At 40.5% G+C, this 19,152-nt stretch overlaps 1 protein-coding gene across 1 annotated transcript; it reads right to left on the minus strand.

Annotated features, from left to right (window-relative positions):
• Positions 1-1,764: 1,764 nt before the first annotated feature.
• LOC117993200 (transmembrane protease serine 9-like) lies at positions 1,765-15,708 on the minus strand. Its single transcript, XM_034980952.2, has 10 exons — positions 15,606-15,708; positions 14,340-14,703; positions 13,562-13,817; positions 11,869-12,018; positions 10,881-11,030; positions 6,532-6,557; positions 5,523-5,639; positions 4,746-4,983; positions 4,176-4,319; positions 1,765-1,917 (listed from the first exon to the last, which is right to left on the minus strand). Exons 1-10 carry the CDS (start codon positions 15,694-15,696, stop codon positions 1,765-1,767), a joined length of 1,689 nt encoding a protein of 562 aa, XP_034836843.2. The 5' UTR covers positions 15,697-15,708.
• Positions 15,709-19,152: the final 3,444 nt, after the last annotated feature.

A 19,152-nucleotide genomic window follows, 5' to 3' on the forward strand; every position in this document is an offset into this window, starting at 1 on the left:
GTAGGTACTTTGCAATAGCAATGTTCAATACAAGATGCGTCGTGCATGAACATTGCAGGCGCTGTAGAATATCTATTACTTATAGGTACGAGTTACGATATGCTTGTTGTTTTCCTTCATCATCATCATGATCAACCAATCCCCGGTCACTACAGACCACGGGTCTCCTCTCAGAGTGAGAAGGGTTTGGCCATAGTCTACCACGCTGGCCATGTGCGGATTCACTCACCTTTGAGAACATTATGAAGAACTCTCAGGCATACAGGTTTCCTCACGATGTTTTCCTTCACCGTTAATGCAAGTGAAATTTAATTACTTAAAACGCACACAACTCGGAAACTCCCGAGATCGAACCTTCTACCTCCGATTAGAAGGCGGACCTCGTAACCACTAGGCTAACCACAAGGTTTTTCCTTAGTTTGCTTAAAAAATAAGCAAATCGCGGAGCAGGAAAAAGTCGTCATCAGCTCTCAGTAAGTAGTTGAAGCTAGTAGTGGCTATACACAACGCAGGGTGAAATGACGGTCCTATAGGCAGCCTAGATAGTTTTTAGTTCCGTCTCGCTCTAGCACTTGCGCAGACCCGTCATCGTCATCATGACTCCCCCCGGGGGGTGTAGGGGGTCGGGAGGTCACCCCCAGCATCAATATACGGCAAACAGCGTAGATAAAATAAACCCATACGAATGCAACCCGCACGCATGTACGTATCTGTACCTACTAGGAATTCACGAACACATAGGAAGGTTTAAAACGCACACAAAAACGTATTTATACAAAATTGAAGTCAGATAATTACATTAACATTATATATAGCGTGTTTATGTAGGTCCTGGTGCACAGGGGGTGGGTTTTCGGGGAAAATGGGAAATGTTTTTCAGAGATTTTTCGCTTGGAAATTTCTGCTGATACGCCGATTTTAATGGCCGTGTCGGTACGGATGAATTGTAACATTTTATTGCTTTTCGCAGACAAATTGGTGCATTTTTCGCGTGGATTTTTATTTTGAAATGCATTTACCGTTTTGTAGACGGGCGAATTGAAAACGAGGAAATTAGATTTGAATATGGAAAAATGAATGCGACTCGTTTGATGTCGTTTGTCCGCCTAGTGGGGGGTCTTCCAACGCTGCGCTTTCCGGTGCGAGGTCGCCATTCTAGCACCTTGGAGCTAGCTTATTACGGCCCATTTGTTGAACCGTTTTTGACGAAGTTTAATACAGATACCTACAGTTTGAATTCCAAGGACGAACTTAGCTACTTTTTTGTCTTTAGTAATTGTCAAGATAAATCTTTAAAAAAAAATACGACACATTTATCTATATATATAAAAGGGAAAGGTGACTGACTGACTGATCTATCAACGCACAGCTCAAACTACTGGACGGATCGGGCTGAAATTTGGCATGCAGATAGCTATTATGACGTAGGGATCCGCTAAGAAAGGATTTTTGAAAATTCAACTTCTAAGGGGGTGAAATAGGGTTTTGAAATTTTGTAGTCCACGCGGACGAAGTCGCGAGCATAAGCTAGTTAATAATAATAGCATTAATAGCTTCATCTGTGTGAAGTCTAAAAATCCGCATTTGGCCATGCAGCGGCGTGGTAGGCCAAATGGACTATGGCCAAAACCCTTCTCATTCTGAGAGGAGACCCGTGCTCTGTAGTGAGCTGGACATGTGTTGACTTGATCATGATGATAATAATAAAAAAGCATCCGTAAAGTATAAAATAAAAAGACTCTTGATTTTTTAGATTTTTATTTTTTATTGAACACCAGTGTACCGTCTGATCCATAGTCTAATATTAGGGCTGGACACATTGATGTAGACGCCAGGGACGTCGCGACCACAACCGAAACCAAAGGAAGAGACGCCGACCAGACGGTTGTAGGACATCGCCGCTCCTCCACTGTCGCCCTGCCAAGATACCTATCTAATCTGTATGGGTGCCTGGTACTTTTTTTTTAAGATCTTAAATTATCCTAAACAGTTTCTAAAAATCCATATCACTAATTTATAAATGGGAAAGTGTGGCTGTCTGTCTGCTAGCTTTTCAAGGCCCAGCAGTTTAACCGATTTTTAACCGACTTCCGAAAACGGAGGTGGTTCTCAAGTCGGCCCGTTTCTTTATTTTTGATAAAATTTCGTACAGAGCTAGCTTACATCCCGGGGATGGACATGGGCTACTTTTTATCCCAGAAAATTAAAGAGTTCCCACGGGATTCTTAAAAGCCCATCCGTTTAACCGTTTTGTAAAAAATTTGGTACAGAGGTAGCTCGCGTCCCGGAAAGTGACATAGGCAACTTTTTATCCCATGTGGAAATTGTTGGGCCTTAAAAGATTTCATATTTTTTTCGACTCTTAGAGCCACTAAGCACGGTCGATAGTTGCCCGGCAACTCAGTTGACGTAATTTATATGGAAGTTGCCGTGTCTATGCGCACGAAGTCGCCGCAACTCCGTGCCCATCGGTACGGCAACTCCCATAGAATAGAATAGAATAGAATATGTTTTATTCAAGTGAACTTTTTACAAGTGCTTATGAATAGTCAGGTAGTTTTAATTTACTACATATAAATAACAGATTCTGTCGACTGAGTTACCGAACAACTATCGACCGTGCGTAACTGCTCTTTACTAATTTTTTGAATAGCACAATTTAAGTACTCTCATTAGTCGAATTGGACGGCAATCAAATATGACCGGAGAACGGATAACGGCCTTTTGTGCACTCCTAGGGGTGAAACACCGCCAACGTCTTAATTCCGGACTAGTTAAGAATTTCTTGGCAAAAAATCCAATACCAATTTATGGTACCTACTCCGCGGCAATCGAACGTAGGACCTCGTCACCCGAAATTGAACATCTGGGAGTACAGCTGCTAATCTAGAAGAAAAGCTGACTGACTGATTGACTGACTGATCTGCCAACGCAAAGCTCAAACTACTGAACGGATCGGGCTGAAAGGCATGCAGACAGCTGTTATGACGTAGACATCCGCTAAGAAAGGATTTTCGAAAATTCAACCCCTAAAAAGGGGGTTGAAAGTGTAGTCCACGTGGACGAAGTCGTGGGCATAAGGTATTGCTATATTACATTACATCGTTATCGAAGAGCAGTACCTAGGCACAATGCATGAAAATCGATTTTATCACTCGGCTTGATTGTGAACACTTCGGGTATTGTATCGAGTTTGGGACCTAGATTTATTAGGTGTCAATAGATCACTGCACGCTCGAGCCTGATCAATTAAACTGACAATACAAATAGTAATAATTTAAATTGTTTGTCCCTGGAAAATACTAGTAAAATGTTTTCCATAAGTCTCTTTCAGCTCGTGACTTCGTCGCCCCGTGGAAAACCTTTGTGTTTCTATTTCCAACTCCGTGATAGCCTAGTGGTTAAGACATCCGTCTCCTATTTGGGAGGTCAGGGGTTCGATCCCGGGTACGCACCTCTAACTTATGTTATGTACGTTTTAAACAATCTACATAATCCACACTATAATATTATAAATGCGAAAGTGTGTCTGTCTGTCTGCTAGCCTTTTACTGCCCATCCGCTCAACCGATTTTGACGAAATTTGGTACAGAGATAGCTTGGATCCTGGGAAAGGACATAGGCTACTTTTTATCCCGGAAAATCAAAGAGTTCCCATGGGATTTTTAAAAACCTAAATCCACGTGGACGAAGTCGCGGGCATCATCTAGTAATATATAAAAGGAAAATGTGACTGACTGACTGATCTATCAACGCACCGCTCAAACCACTGGACGGATCGGACTGAAATTTGGCATGCAGATAGCTATTAAAATAAAAATAAAATAAAATAAAATATTTTATATATTTATACTATTGTGACGTAGGCATCCGCTAAGAAAGGATTTATGAAAATTTAATTTTAAATTTAATTTAAGGTTTGAAATTTTTGTACTCCACGCGGATGAAGTTGCGAGCATAAGCTAGTTATTAATAGATAATAATACTTGCTGTGAAGTAAAACTTCGCGAGAAAACCTGGATGCCTGAGAGTTCACACACGTTTGAGAATGCCTCGCACACCCGCACGTCACTCGGACTCGCCTGCACCGTGTTACCGCGGGGGCTGTGCGGGTATGCGGGGCGTTCCCTCCCCGATTGCCATCTTGACCTGTCGCGTACTATACATAAAATTACCTGACAAGCATCTGCCATACTATCTCCAGCGCAGAACATTCTCGAAGTTAATGTGTGATTGTACCACATATTTTGGACCTTTTGACATTTTTCTTTTGGCACTAGATCCATTTTTACTTGCTGTAGTATATTCCTGTAGTCACCCTAAAATTTAGCTTATTACAAGAAATGATTTGGAACGCATCCGTTTCCCCTCCAATTATATACCTTCAAGTCAAGAGTGAATAAGGCAAGCGCGCTCTATCTTAAAGCTGCATCATCACATATATTTACAAAGTACTCTGTGATCATCACTTGCCACCAGGTCTGAGTGCAGTCAAGCGAAATTAAAAAAAATAAACTTTCAAGAGTCACCTAGTAAAAGTTGTGTAGGTACCTACTAACTAAATACACCAATCATACCTTGAATATCCCAAAACGGCTACGTAAATAAATTCTCCAATTTCTCCATCACTTAGTTCGACACCCTTCACCGTTTCTCCAAAACTCAGTGCCCTGTACAACTCGTCGTAGTCGAACGAGTGGTTCCTTTTGTACAGCAGATGTAAGAAAGTAATACACAAATCCTACCTTTTCCCTCGAATATCCCCAACCGGAAACATAAATAAATTCTCCAATTTCTCCATTACTTAGTTCGATATTCTTCACCGTTTCTCCAAAACGCAGTGCCCTGTACAACTCCAACAGTTGCACGTCATAGTCGAACGAGTGGTTCCTTTTGTACAGGGGATGTATGAAATGATTTCTTACTTCAACTTTAGAAGATTTGAGGCGATATTTGCTTCCAACACGGATGAAGTATTCAGAACTAAAATTATTTTATTATGAAACTAGCTTATGCTCGCGACTTCGTCCGCGTGGACTACACAAATTTCATACCCCTATTTTACCCCCTTAGGGGTTGAATTTTCAAAAATCCTTTCTTAGCGGATGCCTACGTCATAATAGCTATCTGCATGCAAAATTTCAGCCCGATCCGTCCAGTAGTTTGAGCTGTACGTTGATAGATCAGTCAGTCAGTCAGTCAGTCAGTCAGTCAGTCAGTCAGTCAGTCAGTCAGTCAGTCACATTTTCCTTTTATATATTTAGATAGATAATTACCAAAGCAGATGATGGCCGCGACGTCATCCGTGTGGATAATATTCGTTTTTTAAAAATCCCGCGGGAACTCTTTGAAACTCTTGAACTCTTGAAAGCTTACTCTGTACCAAATTTTGTAAATTGGATGAGCAATGAAAAGCTCGCAGACAGACAAACAGACAGACAGACAGATAGACACACTTTCGCATTTATAATATTAGTATGAAAGTATGAATTTTCAGCAGAAACTTATCGTGAAAATTTTACCCGCAATGCGCTACGGTTAAAACCCATTTCTTATGAATGATCACACCACCACAGATGTCACCATAGTTGACTTGATACGGAGCCGCTTGGATGTCTATGTCATAACCTCCGAGAATCCTACAAAACCATAAAAATCATCATCATCAACAACTGGTAGACCTCCACTGCGCTGTAGATAGGTCTCTTGTAGGGACTTCCACATGCCACGGTCTTGCCGCTTACGCCATCTGAATCTAGCGGCTCCCTGTGACTCGTTCGATGTAGTTTGTACAATTACTTATAGGTATTAGTGGAGGGTGTTCCAACGCTCTACGTTGAAACATCCGCCCACGTACGTACGTAATGTTCTACGTGATCAAATCAGGAATGAGGAGATCCGTAGGAGAACTAGAGTAACCGACATAGCTCAACGGGTTGCGAAGCTGAAGTGGCAATGGGCAGGGCACATACTTCGTACAAACGATAGACGTTGGGGTCCCAAGGTGCTGGAATGGCGACCTCGCACCGGAAGACGCAGCGTTGGAAGACTCCCCACTAGGTGGACGGACGACATCAGACCAGTCGCAGGGAGCCGCTGGATCCAGGCGGCGCAAGACCGTGGCGTGTGGTCCCTACAAGAGACCTATGTCCAGCAGTGGACGTCTATTAGTTGATGATAATGTGTTTTAAAGCTGCTCTTTCCGGTGCTAGGTCACCATTTCAGCACCTTGAGACCCCAACGCCTATCAATCGATAATTCTCAATTAATTTTGAACTATGTGCGCTGGCCATTGCCTCTTCGTCCGCGTGGACTACACAAATTTCAAACCCCTATTTTAAGCCTTTAGGGTTTGAATTTTCAAAAAATCCTTTCTTTGCGGATGTCTACGTCATAAGTAGCTATCTGCATGCCAAATTTCAGCCTGTCCAGTAGTTTGAGCTGTGCATTGATAGATCAGCCAATTAGTGAGCTTTTTATAAAGATTGCAAATGAAAAAAAAAAGTATTGAATTGAAAAAAAACAACTAACCCAATCACAGTGATGAAGTCGATAACAAGCAACAACAATATTAACATCATCAGTGAATTTCACGCATGTTGTGTTTATTATAATTGGACAAACACGCTTTATGTACCTACCTACCTAACTATTAGCTAAACCAAACAATAGAAATTTTATCAGAAAAAATCCTACTTATTTATTTACATACAGTATATTGCATGCCTATATACAGGATGTAACCAGAACACTTGCAAAAACTTAGCGTTATTGTATACCTACCTACCTAAACACAATCCAATACCAGTAACCATTTGCCTCATTTTGTAGTTTTAGTGATTTAGTATTTTACCACCCCGCAATATATAGCGTGCAAAACTCGGGTCAATGCCCCACCTACGACGTGGGATTGACTCCGAATGGCCTACTTACGCAACGTTCGTTGAGCTCTAGGGTCAGTCAGATGTTTCATTTGCAATATATCGTGAACTTTTACAAGATATAGGTCTTTTTTTTCGCGTTTTTTATTATCAGTAATCATCAGTAGTATCACCTGTCTTCGTTTTTGCTAGCGTTCTGGTTACAAACCTGAATATACCTGATCAAAAAAGCAGTGATCAAGCTAGTGGTTACGGTTTTAAAACCAAAACTCGATATCAAAATGGTTGCCCATATTAAAATATGTTATTAGTTAATGAATTAGATAGCAGCATCCGCGTGTGATGTTTAGAATTTGGAAATTTGCCAAACACGATCATTACCGATTTTACTTCATTAATAAGGCAGGCTGGCCTGTAGAGGTGGACCACATTTTCACAAGCGTATGAAAAATCACCTCAAAAGTATTTTCATAATATTAAAATCAAATCAAAAAACCGGCCAAGTGCGAGTCAGGCTCGCGCAATGAGGGTTCCGTACTACAGTCGTATTTTTTCGACATTTTGCACGATAATTCAAAAACTATGATGCATAAAAATAAATAAAAATCTGTTTTAGAATTTACAGCTGAAGACCTTTCATATGATACCCCACTTGATATAGTCACTCACTTCGAAAGTTGAAAATACTAATTATTAGTTCATGACCACAATTTAATTTTTTTTGTGTGATCTAATCCTAAATTCACGGTTTTCAGATTTTTTCTCAAATGTCAGCTATAAGATCTACCTACCTACCAAATTTCATGATTCTAGGTCAACGGGAAGTACCCCGTAGGTTTCTTGACAGACAGACGGACAGACAGACAGACAGACAGATAGACAACAAAGTGATTCTATAAGGGTTCCGTTTTTCCTTTTGAGGTACGGAACCCTAAAAATGAAAGACAATTTATTTGTTGAAATATTTATGTATGTACTATGTAGGTACGGTATTGGTACAATTTTTATGTCACACTATTTCATGCCTATGTAAGGCGTACAAATTGTAGCCTTAAAACTTTAAATACTAATATAGTTTTACAATACAATTGCGTCTACTATAATTATTAACATCTAACGGCTAACCTATAAGCTTATTAAGTATTCGGTACAGCTACTTTAGTTTTCATTAGCTGAATTAAAAGATAAACAAATCGCAGAAACCTTCGCGGAGAGACCCGTAAGTGACGTGATTTGCCCAGCGCTGCGCTTTAGAACTTCTGGAGTTAGGGTTTTCACTCGCATCATGATTTCATTGTCAATTCGCGGTAACAAGGTTGTACCTATGGGCCACGTTACAGCGCGTCTCTTACGCATTTCCGCGAGAAGTTACTTGTTTACCTTAGTCAAGTCAGTCAAGGAGAAATAGATTAGGTATAGTTAACTAGCTTATGTCCGCGACTTCGTCCGCGTGGACTACACAAGTTTTAAACCCCTGTTTTACACCCGGGTTGATTTTTAACTACGAGATTTTAACATAATATGAGCTTAATAAAATATGTCATACTGTTAATTGCAAATTTCAAAACTGACAGACTTTCACACAAACTTCAAACCCCTATTTTACCCCTTTAGGGGTTGCATTTTGAAGAATCCTTTCTTAGCGGACGCCTACGTTATAATAGCTATCTGCATGCCGAATTTTAGCGTGATCCGTCCAGTAGTTTGAGCTGTGCGTTGATCAGTCAGTCAGTTAGTCAGTCACCTTTTCCTTTTATATATAATATATAGATGTAGGTCTTCAAGTAGGCTGAGAACAAGCAATAAATAAAATCTTACAGTTTGAAAATCATTTTATTTAATACCACTTCATTTTTTAATTTCGCGCGTGGATATAGTTATTCCACCCAACGTAAGGCACTAAAAAGTGTGCAAGCGAGAAAACTTGCATCGGTTCACGTTAGAAAGAGAAAAATATCAAGTCAAATTAATATAGGAAACTATTTTAAATGCAAAAATTCACTTTCCGTGAAAAACCACCTGTGAAATATTAGCGTTATTGATCTTGATCATAGCTGCTAGTTAAATTAATGTAGCAAACGATAATAAGTGTGAAAATTAATAAAAATTGCATGCTAATAGGCCGATTTTGGCTCTACCTTTATTGTTTTTGTAACATCTGCATTGTTTACCCACATTCGCAATAAAAAAAAATGATTTGATTTGATTTAAAATCACTTTAAGTTAAAAATCACCTGTGAAATCACTGTGAAGAAAAATAACAATTTTACCAAATGAAAATGCTTTAAAAGTAGCAATATTGACCATCTCTAGTGTCCGGTACACTGGGGGCCCTGGATTGGATCCCCATTTGTGTCAAATGCGGTGGAATTTTGCCCGTGACTTCCGGCAAGATTACGTAACTCTTGAATTTTGTATATGTTGTATAGAAGCAGGCGTTACTTTGCGGAAGTCCATGATATACAATGAACCAAAAGCTTAATTTGCTGTAATCCGCTGAAACAGGTCGAATCTGTATGGTGCAACATGCAGCATGCGAAATGCACCGCCCGCCCTCCCACTGCTAAACATGCAGGAAGAAGCAGCCACCAGGCAAGCAATACGCACCACCACCACGCAGCGCCACACAAATCCCAAACACAATCGACGCACGTTTCGCCCCGACACCGGAGCATCCTCAGGAGATGTAGACCTTACAATGCACAATTGCAAAGCAAATTAAGCTTTTAAAAGGATTAAAGCAAATTAAGCTTTTGGTTCATTGGATATCTTGAATTTTGTTGACTTTGGTTTGTGCGAGTTTGGTATTCAGAGCCTAGGGCATCGATATACAAGTAAATGACAAGATATGAAGCGAACAAAATTTTTCACGGTTTACAAACCAAATAAATCAACGCCACCTCTTAGATACTAATGAACAACCCGTTTGAAATCCAGACGTCACTGAGGTTGCATTGGTGCATAAGCACCAATGAGTTGGTGCCATTTTGTTTGTTCAATAACCCTGTCCAGTGTCCGTGTCCATAAAAAAATAAAAATAAAAATAAAAATCTTTTTTATTCGTATAAACTTTTGCAAGCACTTACGAATAGTCGGATGCATCTACCACTGGTTCGGAATGCCTTTCCTACCGAGAAGAACCAGCAAGAAACTCGGCGGTTGCTCTTTACAAATATTTGATATAGGTACAAGATTATGCCATGTATAAAATAGTATTTGTAGTCTTGTGCGTTGCTGGAACTAGCTGCAGGTCAAATCCACGCTCTTTTATCATTTAGATAATCTTCAATTGTGTAATATGCTTTTTTCAGGAGCATATTTTTAATAGATTTTTTAAACTTGTGCAAAGGTAAGTCCAAAATAGTTTGCGGGATTTTATTATAAAAGGTAATACCCATACGAAGTAATATATAAGTCAATGGCCTAGGGTGTTAGTTTTTGCTTCTATTTGGAAATCTTTTTTATTCCATTAAGTACATGTGATAGCCTAATGGTTAGTTCATCCGCCTCCTAATCGGATTGATCCATGGCACGCACCTCTATAACTTTTCGGAGTTATGTGCGTTTTTAAGTAATTAAAATATCACTTGCTTTAACGGTGAAGGAAAACATCGTGAGGAAACCTGCATAACTGAGAGTTCTCCATAATGACACTTGCGCTATTTGCTCTGAATTGCCACAAGGCATCGCCAAGGTCTGCACCCGTACGTAGTCGAAATTCTACGGATAGGTACGTACGAAGCGATTTGCCTCCTCATTTCTAATCCGAACCGTGAACTATGATTTGGAACACTGTTCCAGCATCAGTTTTCCCGTCCGATTATAATATGGGTACCTTCAAGTTGAGAGTGAATAGGAGTCTTCTAGGCAAACGCGTTCCATCTTAGGCTGCATCATTAGGTCTGATTGCAGCCAAGCGGTAGTCTATAATTAAAAAAAAAAATATGATAGTAAAATAAATACAATCGAAAAAAAAATATTTTAATTTCCAAGTTAGTCTAACGTTAGGTTAGTCACTTCCTCTATCCAAGACCTGACTTTGGCCACTTTGCTGTAGACGCCGTAGGAGCCAGGCGTCGCGCAGCCGTAGCCAAACGATACCATGCCCAGCAGTCTATCGTAGGCCACTGCTGGACCGCCTGAGTCACCCTGTAAGTAGCAACAAAAAATCTAAATATATAAAAGGAAAAGGTGACTGATTGACTGATTGACCTGACTGACCTATCAACGCACAGCTCAAACTAATGGACGGATCGGGCTGAAATTTGGCATGCAGATATCTATTATAACGTAGGCATCCGCCAAGAAAGTATTTTCGAAAATTCAACCCTTAAGGGGGTGAAATAGGGGTTCGAAATTTGTGTACTTCACGCGGATGAGGTCGGGGGTATAAGCTAGTATTATCTAAATATATAAAAGGAAAAGGTGACTGACTGACTGACTGACTGACTGACTGACTGACTGACTGATCTATCAACGCACAGCTTTAACTACAGGACGGATCGGGCTGAAATTTGGCACGTAGATAGCTATTACGACGTAGGCATCAGTTAAGAAAGGGTTTTTAGAAAATTCAACCCCTAAGGGGGTGAAATAGGGGTTTGAAATTTGTATAGTCCACGCGGACGAAGTTGCGAGCATAAGCTAGTATATTATATTAAAAAAAACGACTTTATGTTCCTTCCTTACAAAACAGCAATTTCATCTGTAAGGACCTAATAATAGCCTCATAAACTAACCCTATTCCAAAAATTTTTAATATTTTTTTATTCAGATACAAGTTAGCCCTTGACTGCAATCTCACCTGATGGTAAGTGACGATGCAGTCTAAGGTAAGAGCGGGCTAACCTGGAAGGAGTATGGCAGTTTTTATTAAACCCATACACCTTTGGTTTCTACACGGCATCGTACCGGAACGCTAAATTGCTTGGCGGCACGGCTTTGCCGAGGCCTCCCACCAGACGAGACGAATACTATCTGTTTTCACCTGACAAGCATCCTTCTTCCCCTCGACGAAGCCAGCGCAAAACATCCTGGGAGTCAGCGCTCCTCTGAAGTAAGGGAACGGGACTTGCTGGCAATTTTCTTTCGAAATGATTGGCACACGGACCGCTCGCAGGACGTTAGAATATGGACCCTGAAGATAATTAGCTTGCATTAAACCCTTCATCATCATCATCATCAACCGATAAACGTCCACTGCTGGACATAGGTCTCTTGTAGGGAGTTCCACATGCCACGGTCTTACGCCGCCTGGATCCGGCGGCTCCCTGCGACTCGTCTGATGTCGTCCGTCCACCTAGTGGGGGGGTCTTCCAACGCTGCGTCTTCCGGTGCGAGGTCGCCATTCCAGCACCACTTAAATCCTTACGTTAAAACAATACGATTATCATTGTTACTTGGTTTGTCCTTCAATTAATTAAGCCTCAATAGCTCAACGGGTAGAGGAGTGGACTGAAAACCGAAAGGTCGACGGTTCAAACCCCGCCCGTTGCACTATTGTCGTACCTACTCCTAGCACAAGCTTGAGGCTTAGTTGGAGAGGAAAGGGGAATATTAGTCATTTAAAATGGCTAATATTCTTTAAAAAAAAATTACGTTTTGCAACGGAACAATGAGCCTCAATAGCTCAACGTTTAGTAAGTGGACTGAATTCCGAAAGGTTTTACTATTGTAGGTACATTACTATTGTCGTACCGTTGCATCTTGAGAACTCACTGGCCATTTTTTCCGAACAAAAATGGTGAGTGAGTTCTCAAAATGGGTTCTACACAGGGTACGTTTACTATTGAATACAGAATTTTAATTGACTGCAACAAAAATCGCCAATTGTTTTCAATTTTCATACAATTAACATAACTTAATTAACGAATTTTAAGTCTTTTCCATTCGTAATGGCAAAATATACATTGTATGAACGCGATGATAATTATTTATCAAATATACTTTCATTAATAGTTATGTAGCCACTAGGTAGGCTAGGTACTTCTTATTTTAACACGTATCGCTTTAAAATAAGATAGTGAAAGGTAACAAAACCGTTTCGGTCACAGTACTTAGCTAATTTCAGCGGCGAACTACACAGAAAATAAAAATATATTATAGCGCTAATTATACCTAATTAATATAATATATCTACAATATTTCCTGCCGGGTACTGTAAGACTGTACTTAAGTGCCTACGTAAAATTGGGAGATCCCTGTGACTCGTATGAGAACCAAAATTGACATAGCCCAACGTGTTGTGAAGTCAATGTGTGTCACATGATTCGCAAAACCAATAGACATTGAGGTCCCAACATGCTGGAATGCTTTAAAGCACAGCGTTGGTAGACCTTCCACTAGATAGATGTCAAGACAACATGAAATGAGTCGCAGGGAGCCGCTGGATCCAGGTAGCGCGAAACCCACCGAGTCGAAACCATGTGGTTATGGAAGTCCCTACAAGAGACCTATGTGCAGCTGTCGTCTATTGTTTGACAATGACCGTACAGTACGCAGCCGAAAGTAATGTAGATCGGCTTTCAGAATGACATTTCGGCTTTGTAGAGCGTTGTCTCTGTGACGTTTTATCGGTCTCAATGACAGAGACGGTGCTCTACAAAATTGCTACTTATCGCCTTCTAAAGGTCGATGTACATTACTTTCGGTCCCGTACTGTATCATAGTTTTCCACTTACGTTCTCTTTCGTATTTCCCCAGCCAGTAACAGTGACGACTTTACCAACCACCATATCTTCCATATGAGCTAGTTTCACAGGTTGGACGTTCTCATCGAACTTCAAATCTTCGTCCAGTTCAAGAAGTTGGTAGTCGTAGTCGAATGGATGGGCCTTGTTCTTGGCTGTCCACAAAGGATGGATGAAACTCCTCCTTACAACGATTTTTTTGCCTTGGTTCAAATATTTGGAACCAACTCTTATGTATGTCTTCTTACTAAAAAATCAAGTGGATTTGACGACCGCCTTTTTTATACAACCTCGATTATACGATACGATGTCGTGTAGAAACTAGAAACTAAAGGGGTGATGGGTTTAATAATAAAAAAACTGCCATACCCCTTCCAGGTTAGCCCGCTTTCATCTTAAACTGCATCATCATCACTTAGCACCAGGTGAGATTGCAGTCAAGGTCTAACTTGTACCTGAATAATAATAATAATAAAACCTCCTTGATGCAGTGTGCACCAATGTGGTTTTATAAGCAGGAGGTCCCGGATTCGATTCCTGGCAGGGTTTGGAATTTTATAATTTCTCTTGCCTGGTCTGGTGGGAGGCTTCGGCCATGGCTAGTTACCATCCTACCGGCAAAGCCATGCCGCCAAGCGATTTAGCGTTCCGGTACGATGCCTTGTACAAACCAAAAGGGGCATGGGTTAGCCATCACTTACCACCAGGTGAGATTGCAGTCAAGGGCTAACTTGTATCTAAATTAAAAAAAAGGTTTCTCAAAGCTTACCCACAATGCCCAGCCGTGAGCACCCATTTCTTATCAATGATAGCACCACCACAGTTGGTCCCATAAGCAACATGGTAAGGATACAAATTAATATCAACCTCGACGCCACCGACTATCCTGTCCTCTCCATATCTCGCTAGATGTTGATCTATGGTTAACATCTGATTTTCCTCACTATCACGGTCGTTGTTATAATCAAAGTTGTCTATGTCTATCATTTCTGTGGCTTCATCATAATGGCTTATGTCTAACCTGAAGAGATCATTATTACTTCTGAATTTGTTTAGCCTTGGCCGTGCTTGTATCTTTGGATCGTTATGACTGTGTGGTACGTTGTATATGGGTATGACAATGACGTCATATTCTGAAAAAAGGTTGAAAATTTGTTGAAAGGAAAAAGGGACTATTATTTTGACTTATAGTTGGCTAAAGGTGCATTTACATGTTCGCAAGAATGGCGAGATGGGCTGCGCTGGCAAATCACTACCCACATTGTAAATAGCCTCATTAGCTCAATGGTTAAGGAGTGGACTATCCGAAAGGTCGGCGGTTCAAGTCCCATCCATTGTACTATTGTCGAGGGGAAAGGGGAATATTAGTCATGACTAACATGGCTAATATTCTTTTTAAAAAAATGCGTAAGTATGTTTGTTTGTTGGTTTGACTTTCAATCGCGTCGCAACGGAGCAACAAATCGACGTGATGGTGTCTAAGTAGGTTTATAGTTAGGTCTCTTGTAGAGACTTCCACGCGCCACAATCTCGCCGCCTGAATCCAGCGGCTCCATGCGACTCCTTTAGCGCCGTCTGTCCACCTAGCGGGGATCTTCCAACGCTGTGCTTTTCGGTGCAAGGTTTCCATTCTAGCACCTGTGCATCGTCAACAGACCACCACGTATAGACGCCTAATAGCCGGACACCCCCGATCGCCAATCTTAGGCAGTTGCTTAGCATAAAAGTCGGCCCACGCTCTTTCAGTACCCTCATTCCGCACATTGTCTTGATTACGTAACTTTTGAGTCCACCAATCACAACAAAGCATTCTCCCCTGTCACCCGCCAACATTTTACGATTTTGTTTTCATGCAAAACCTTGTATATGCGTACTCTTGAGGTTGAATTCTTTGTCGCATCGTCTAACATAAATCCACCGTAAGCTTGACACTATTTTATAAAGTCATGCTCAGACTTTAGTTTTACTTAGAATAAAAAAAATATCACACTTTCGTCAGAAATACTTGGAAATAAAAATAAAATAGGTACTTTACTCTTTAAATTAACAGGCGCTATATTGTGGAATACAAAATATAAACAAATCGATCTAAGCATTACTAAAATAGTGCTGCCACGAGGAGACATAACGTTAGAAAGAAATTGCCAAGAATAATCAATGTTGTTAGAATAACTCGCCGTGAAATTATTAATTTGTAACTGCTAACTTTTTGCATGCGCAGTAAGAACTTGATATTAATTGTTGGTCACTCGTGTAAGTTCGTGTTTTTTTAGAATTAAGTACGTAGAGGTACGATTTTACGACCTATATCGTAAAACTGTGGTATAGGTAAGAGTAAGGTTGTAAGGTTGTGCATACTCTAACTTTAAATAAAATTAATTCGAATCTTTAAATACTTTCTCTATTAAATTGTTAGTTTTGATTATTATCAATGGCTTTATATTTGATTTTTATTTGAATATCACGAATTTAATCTTAGAATAATAGTGACATCTCTTCAGCAATTAGGAAAACTCGTAAGACTTAGACTGCGCCATCTATTGACATTTTTTTATATGAATGCTTTAATAGGAAAAAAAAAACTAGGTATTATGTAAGTCAAATTTTGATAAAAATAATCTTTAAATAATTTTTAAAAAGGTACCTACCTATTACTTAAAATTTAAATTACTAATTTTACGGCATAAATAACAATTTTCAACAATTGGTGCTGCCATCTTGTGTCGAATAGCACGCAACTTTGAACACGAAACTTTTCCAAGACTGAATTTTGTAAATTCTAGGTAAGTTTGCATCCTTGATTGATTCCACTTGCTTCTGTTGAGAGAATATGTTTGCGCAAGGGTATTCGATAGTAAGTAGGTACTGTTATTTCATCAGTAGGTACGCAAAACAAAAGGTTGGCTGACGAACGTCAACTAGTGTGGAGCTAATTGATTCCTAGTTCCGTATTGTCGTGCCATGACTGTGATCATGCAGTTTTTTTATTATTTCACCGACTTCCAGAAAGGAGGTGGTTCTCAACTTGGTCCGTTTTCTTTATGTATGTACATCGATTTTTTCGAGGGTTCAGTAATCTCGGAGATTTTGGTGTATAGGTATAGGTAGAAAAACACATCTCCTTTTTTGAAAGTCGGTTAAAAAGTAGCCTATGTTACTCCCTGGTTAATCCTCTACTTGTCTGTGAAAGTCCCGTCAAACTAGGTTCAGCCGTTCCGAAGATTAGCGCGTTCAAACACACAGACAGACAGACAGACAGACTAAAATTTTAATAACCTGTGATTCAGTTATGGTACAGTTCAAATAACCATATTATGAGCTTAATATGAGGTACTTATTTCGAAATTACAGACAGACACTTCAATTTTATTTATTAGTATCTAGGTATAGATTCTATTCATTCATACTAATTCTTTCCCGAATTCTCGATACTCAACGAGTCGCAAGGAGCCGCTGGATTAGGCCGCACACCGCGCTATGCCGTAGCATGTGGAAGACCCTATCTACAAGTGGAAGACCTATGCCCAGCAGTGGACGTCCATCGGTTGATTATGATGATGATTATGGAGATAAGTACCTAGGTATTAAGAGATGTTAACTAATGACTTTTCTCTTCCATACATATAAAATTAAATATAGGTACCTAGCTATACCTAATAGGTACAGGTACAAGGTAGGTACATAGCTATAGGTACCTATAGGTACAGTACGCGGCAGAAAGTAATGTACATCGGCCTTTAGAATGACATTTCGGCTTTGTAGAGCGTTGTCTCTGTCACACATACCTACATAAATGACGTTTTGTCGGTTTCAACGACAGAGACAACGCTCTACAAATCGGCTATCTCCTTCTAAAGGTCGATGAACATTACTTTCAGTAATACTAGAGCCACTGATATTTCATTTCATTGATCCGTGCCAAATGTATGCACAAAAGTTTAAGTCTTGTTCCTTTGTGAACCAACGAACAAAACCTAACGAAATATAAATCGTTAACGAAACCTTCTTACAAAATATATATTCCCAAAATACAATAAGCAACCGAGCAAGTCGCCATCTCCCAGAGTTATCTTAAACATCTCAAACAAAAGAATCTCCGTCGATATTTCGAACAATACCCCCCCAAGTAAATAAGCCGGGGGGGGGATGAATATATAATGAAATTTCGCCCTTGCCGTCCGTTAATCAAAAACTGCTGCAGAGCGGGCTCTGGAAAGACGTAAGAAAATGGAAATTTTCCTACCCTCCTTTTTCCTGTTTACCCCCCTTTCGCCTCCGAGAGGTCGGACACCCCCTCCTTAGGTACGCCGTTATGGAGATGGACTATACCTAATTATAACAGTAGACAAATATTTCAGAACCTTGAGAAGTCTCGAAAATGATACGTGCTTTTTTTATTTATTAGTGCAAAGATCGCAACCTTCCCCTACGTTGGTTGAGTGTCATCATCATCATCATCATTATCATCATCATCATCATCAATAGATAAACGTCCACTGCTGGACGTAGGTCTCTTGTAGGGACTTCCACAATTGCGCCATACGAGTAGATATCCCCTGAATCCAGCGGCACCCTGTGACTCGTCTGATGTCGTCCGTCCACCTAGTGGGGTGTCTTCCAACGCTGCGTCTTCCGGTGCGAGGTCGCCATTCCAGCACCTTGGGACCAGTGTTGCCAGTGATGACATATCCGCGACTTAGTCGCTAACTATGGGCCTCATAAGAAAGCTCATTGTCACTCAGCGGGCGATGGAGAGAGCTATGCTTGGAGTTTCTCTACGTGATCAAAAATGAGGAGATCCGTAGGAGAACTAGAGTAACCAACATAGCTCAACGGGTTGCAAAGCTGTAGTGGCAAAAGGGCACATAGTTCGTAACACCGATGCGGGCGGGCACATCGCATGCTATAGGTACGTTGGGCTATTTTGAAAATTATTTCACCAGTAGAAAGCTACATTATTCCTGAGCGACATAGGCTGTATTTTACTTTAAAAAAAACTATCTGATGCCAACGACTTCGTACGCGTGGATTTAGGTTTTTAAAAATCCTGTGGGAACTCTTAAATTTTCCGGGATAAAAAGTAGCCTATGTCCCTCCCCGGGTTGCAAGCTACCTCTGTACCAAATTTCGTCAAAATCGGTTAAAGCCGTGAAAAGCTAGCAGACAGACAGACAGACACACTTTCGCATTTATACCTAAAATTAGTATGGATTAGAGTTTCCTACGAAATTATAATAAGCTACCCGTGCGAAGCCGGGGCGGGTTGCTAGTCCAATATATTTCAAAAGCTGAAAAAGAGTATGTAAGTAAGTACTTTTGGCCTACCTTTTTGCTCTCCCCTAACGCGATTAATAAGTGTCCCCTATAACATGGGTATTCTATAGCCTCTCTCCATAGTGAGCAACCGCCCCCCGCTTGCACTCCGCCGCCAGCCGAATGCAAATTTTATAACGCGACGCCCGTTTTCTTATAGGCATTGTCGTAAACCCGTCCGTAGTCGCTTAGCTTCGGTCATTTGTTCTGATTGTGTTTCTATACCTCCTATACATTTATAAACACCTAGTACCTATCTATTTACTCCA

This window comes from Maniola hyperantus, chromosome 23 (genome assembly GCF_902806685.2).
Source record: "Maniola hyperantus chromosome 23, iAphHyp1.2, whole genome shotgun sequence".
NCBI classification, from domain to species: Eukaryota; Metazoa; Arthropoda; class Insecta; order Lepidoptera; family Nymphalidae; genus Maniola; species Maniola hyperantus.

Coding starts and splice junctions, on each gene's coding strand:
- LOC117993200 (XM_034980952.2), bottom strand. CDS start 15,696: ATGTCTCCTCGTGGCAGCACTATTTTAGTAATGCTTAGATCGATTTGT. Junction 5,640..6,531: donor GACTTCATCACTGTGATTGG/GTTAGTTGTTTT, acceptor ATGGTTTTGTAG/GATTCTCGGAGGTTATGACA. Junction 1,918..4,175: donor GTATGGCAGATGCTTGTCAG/GTAATTTTATGT, acceptor GTATCTTGGCAG/GGCGACAGTGGAGGAGCGGC.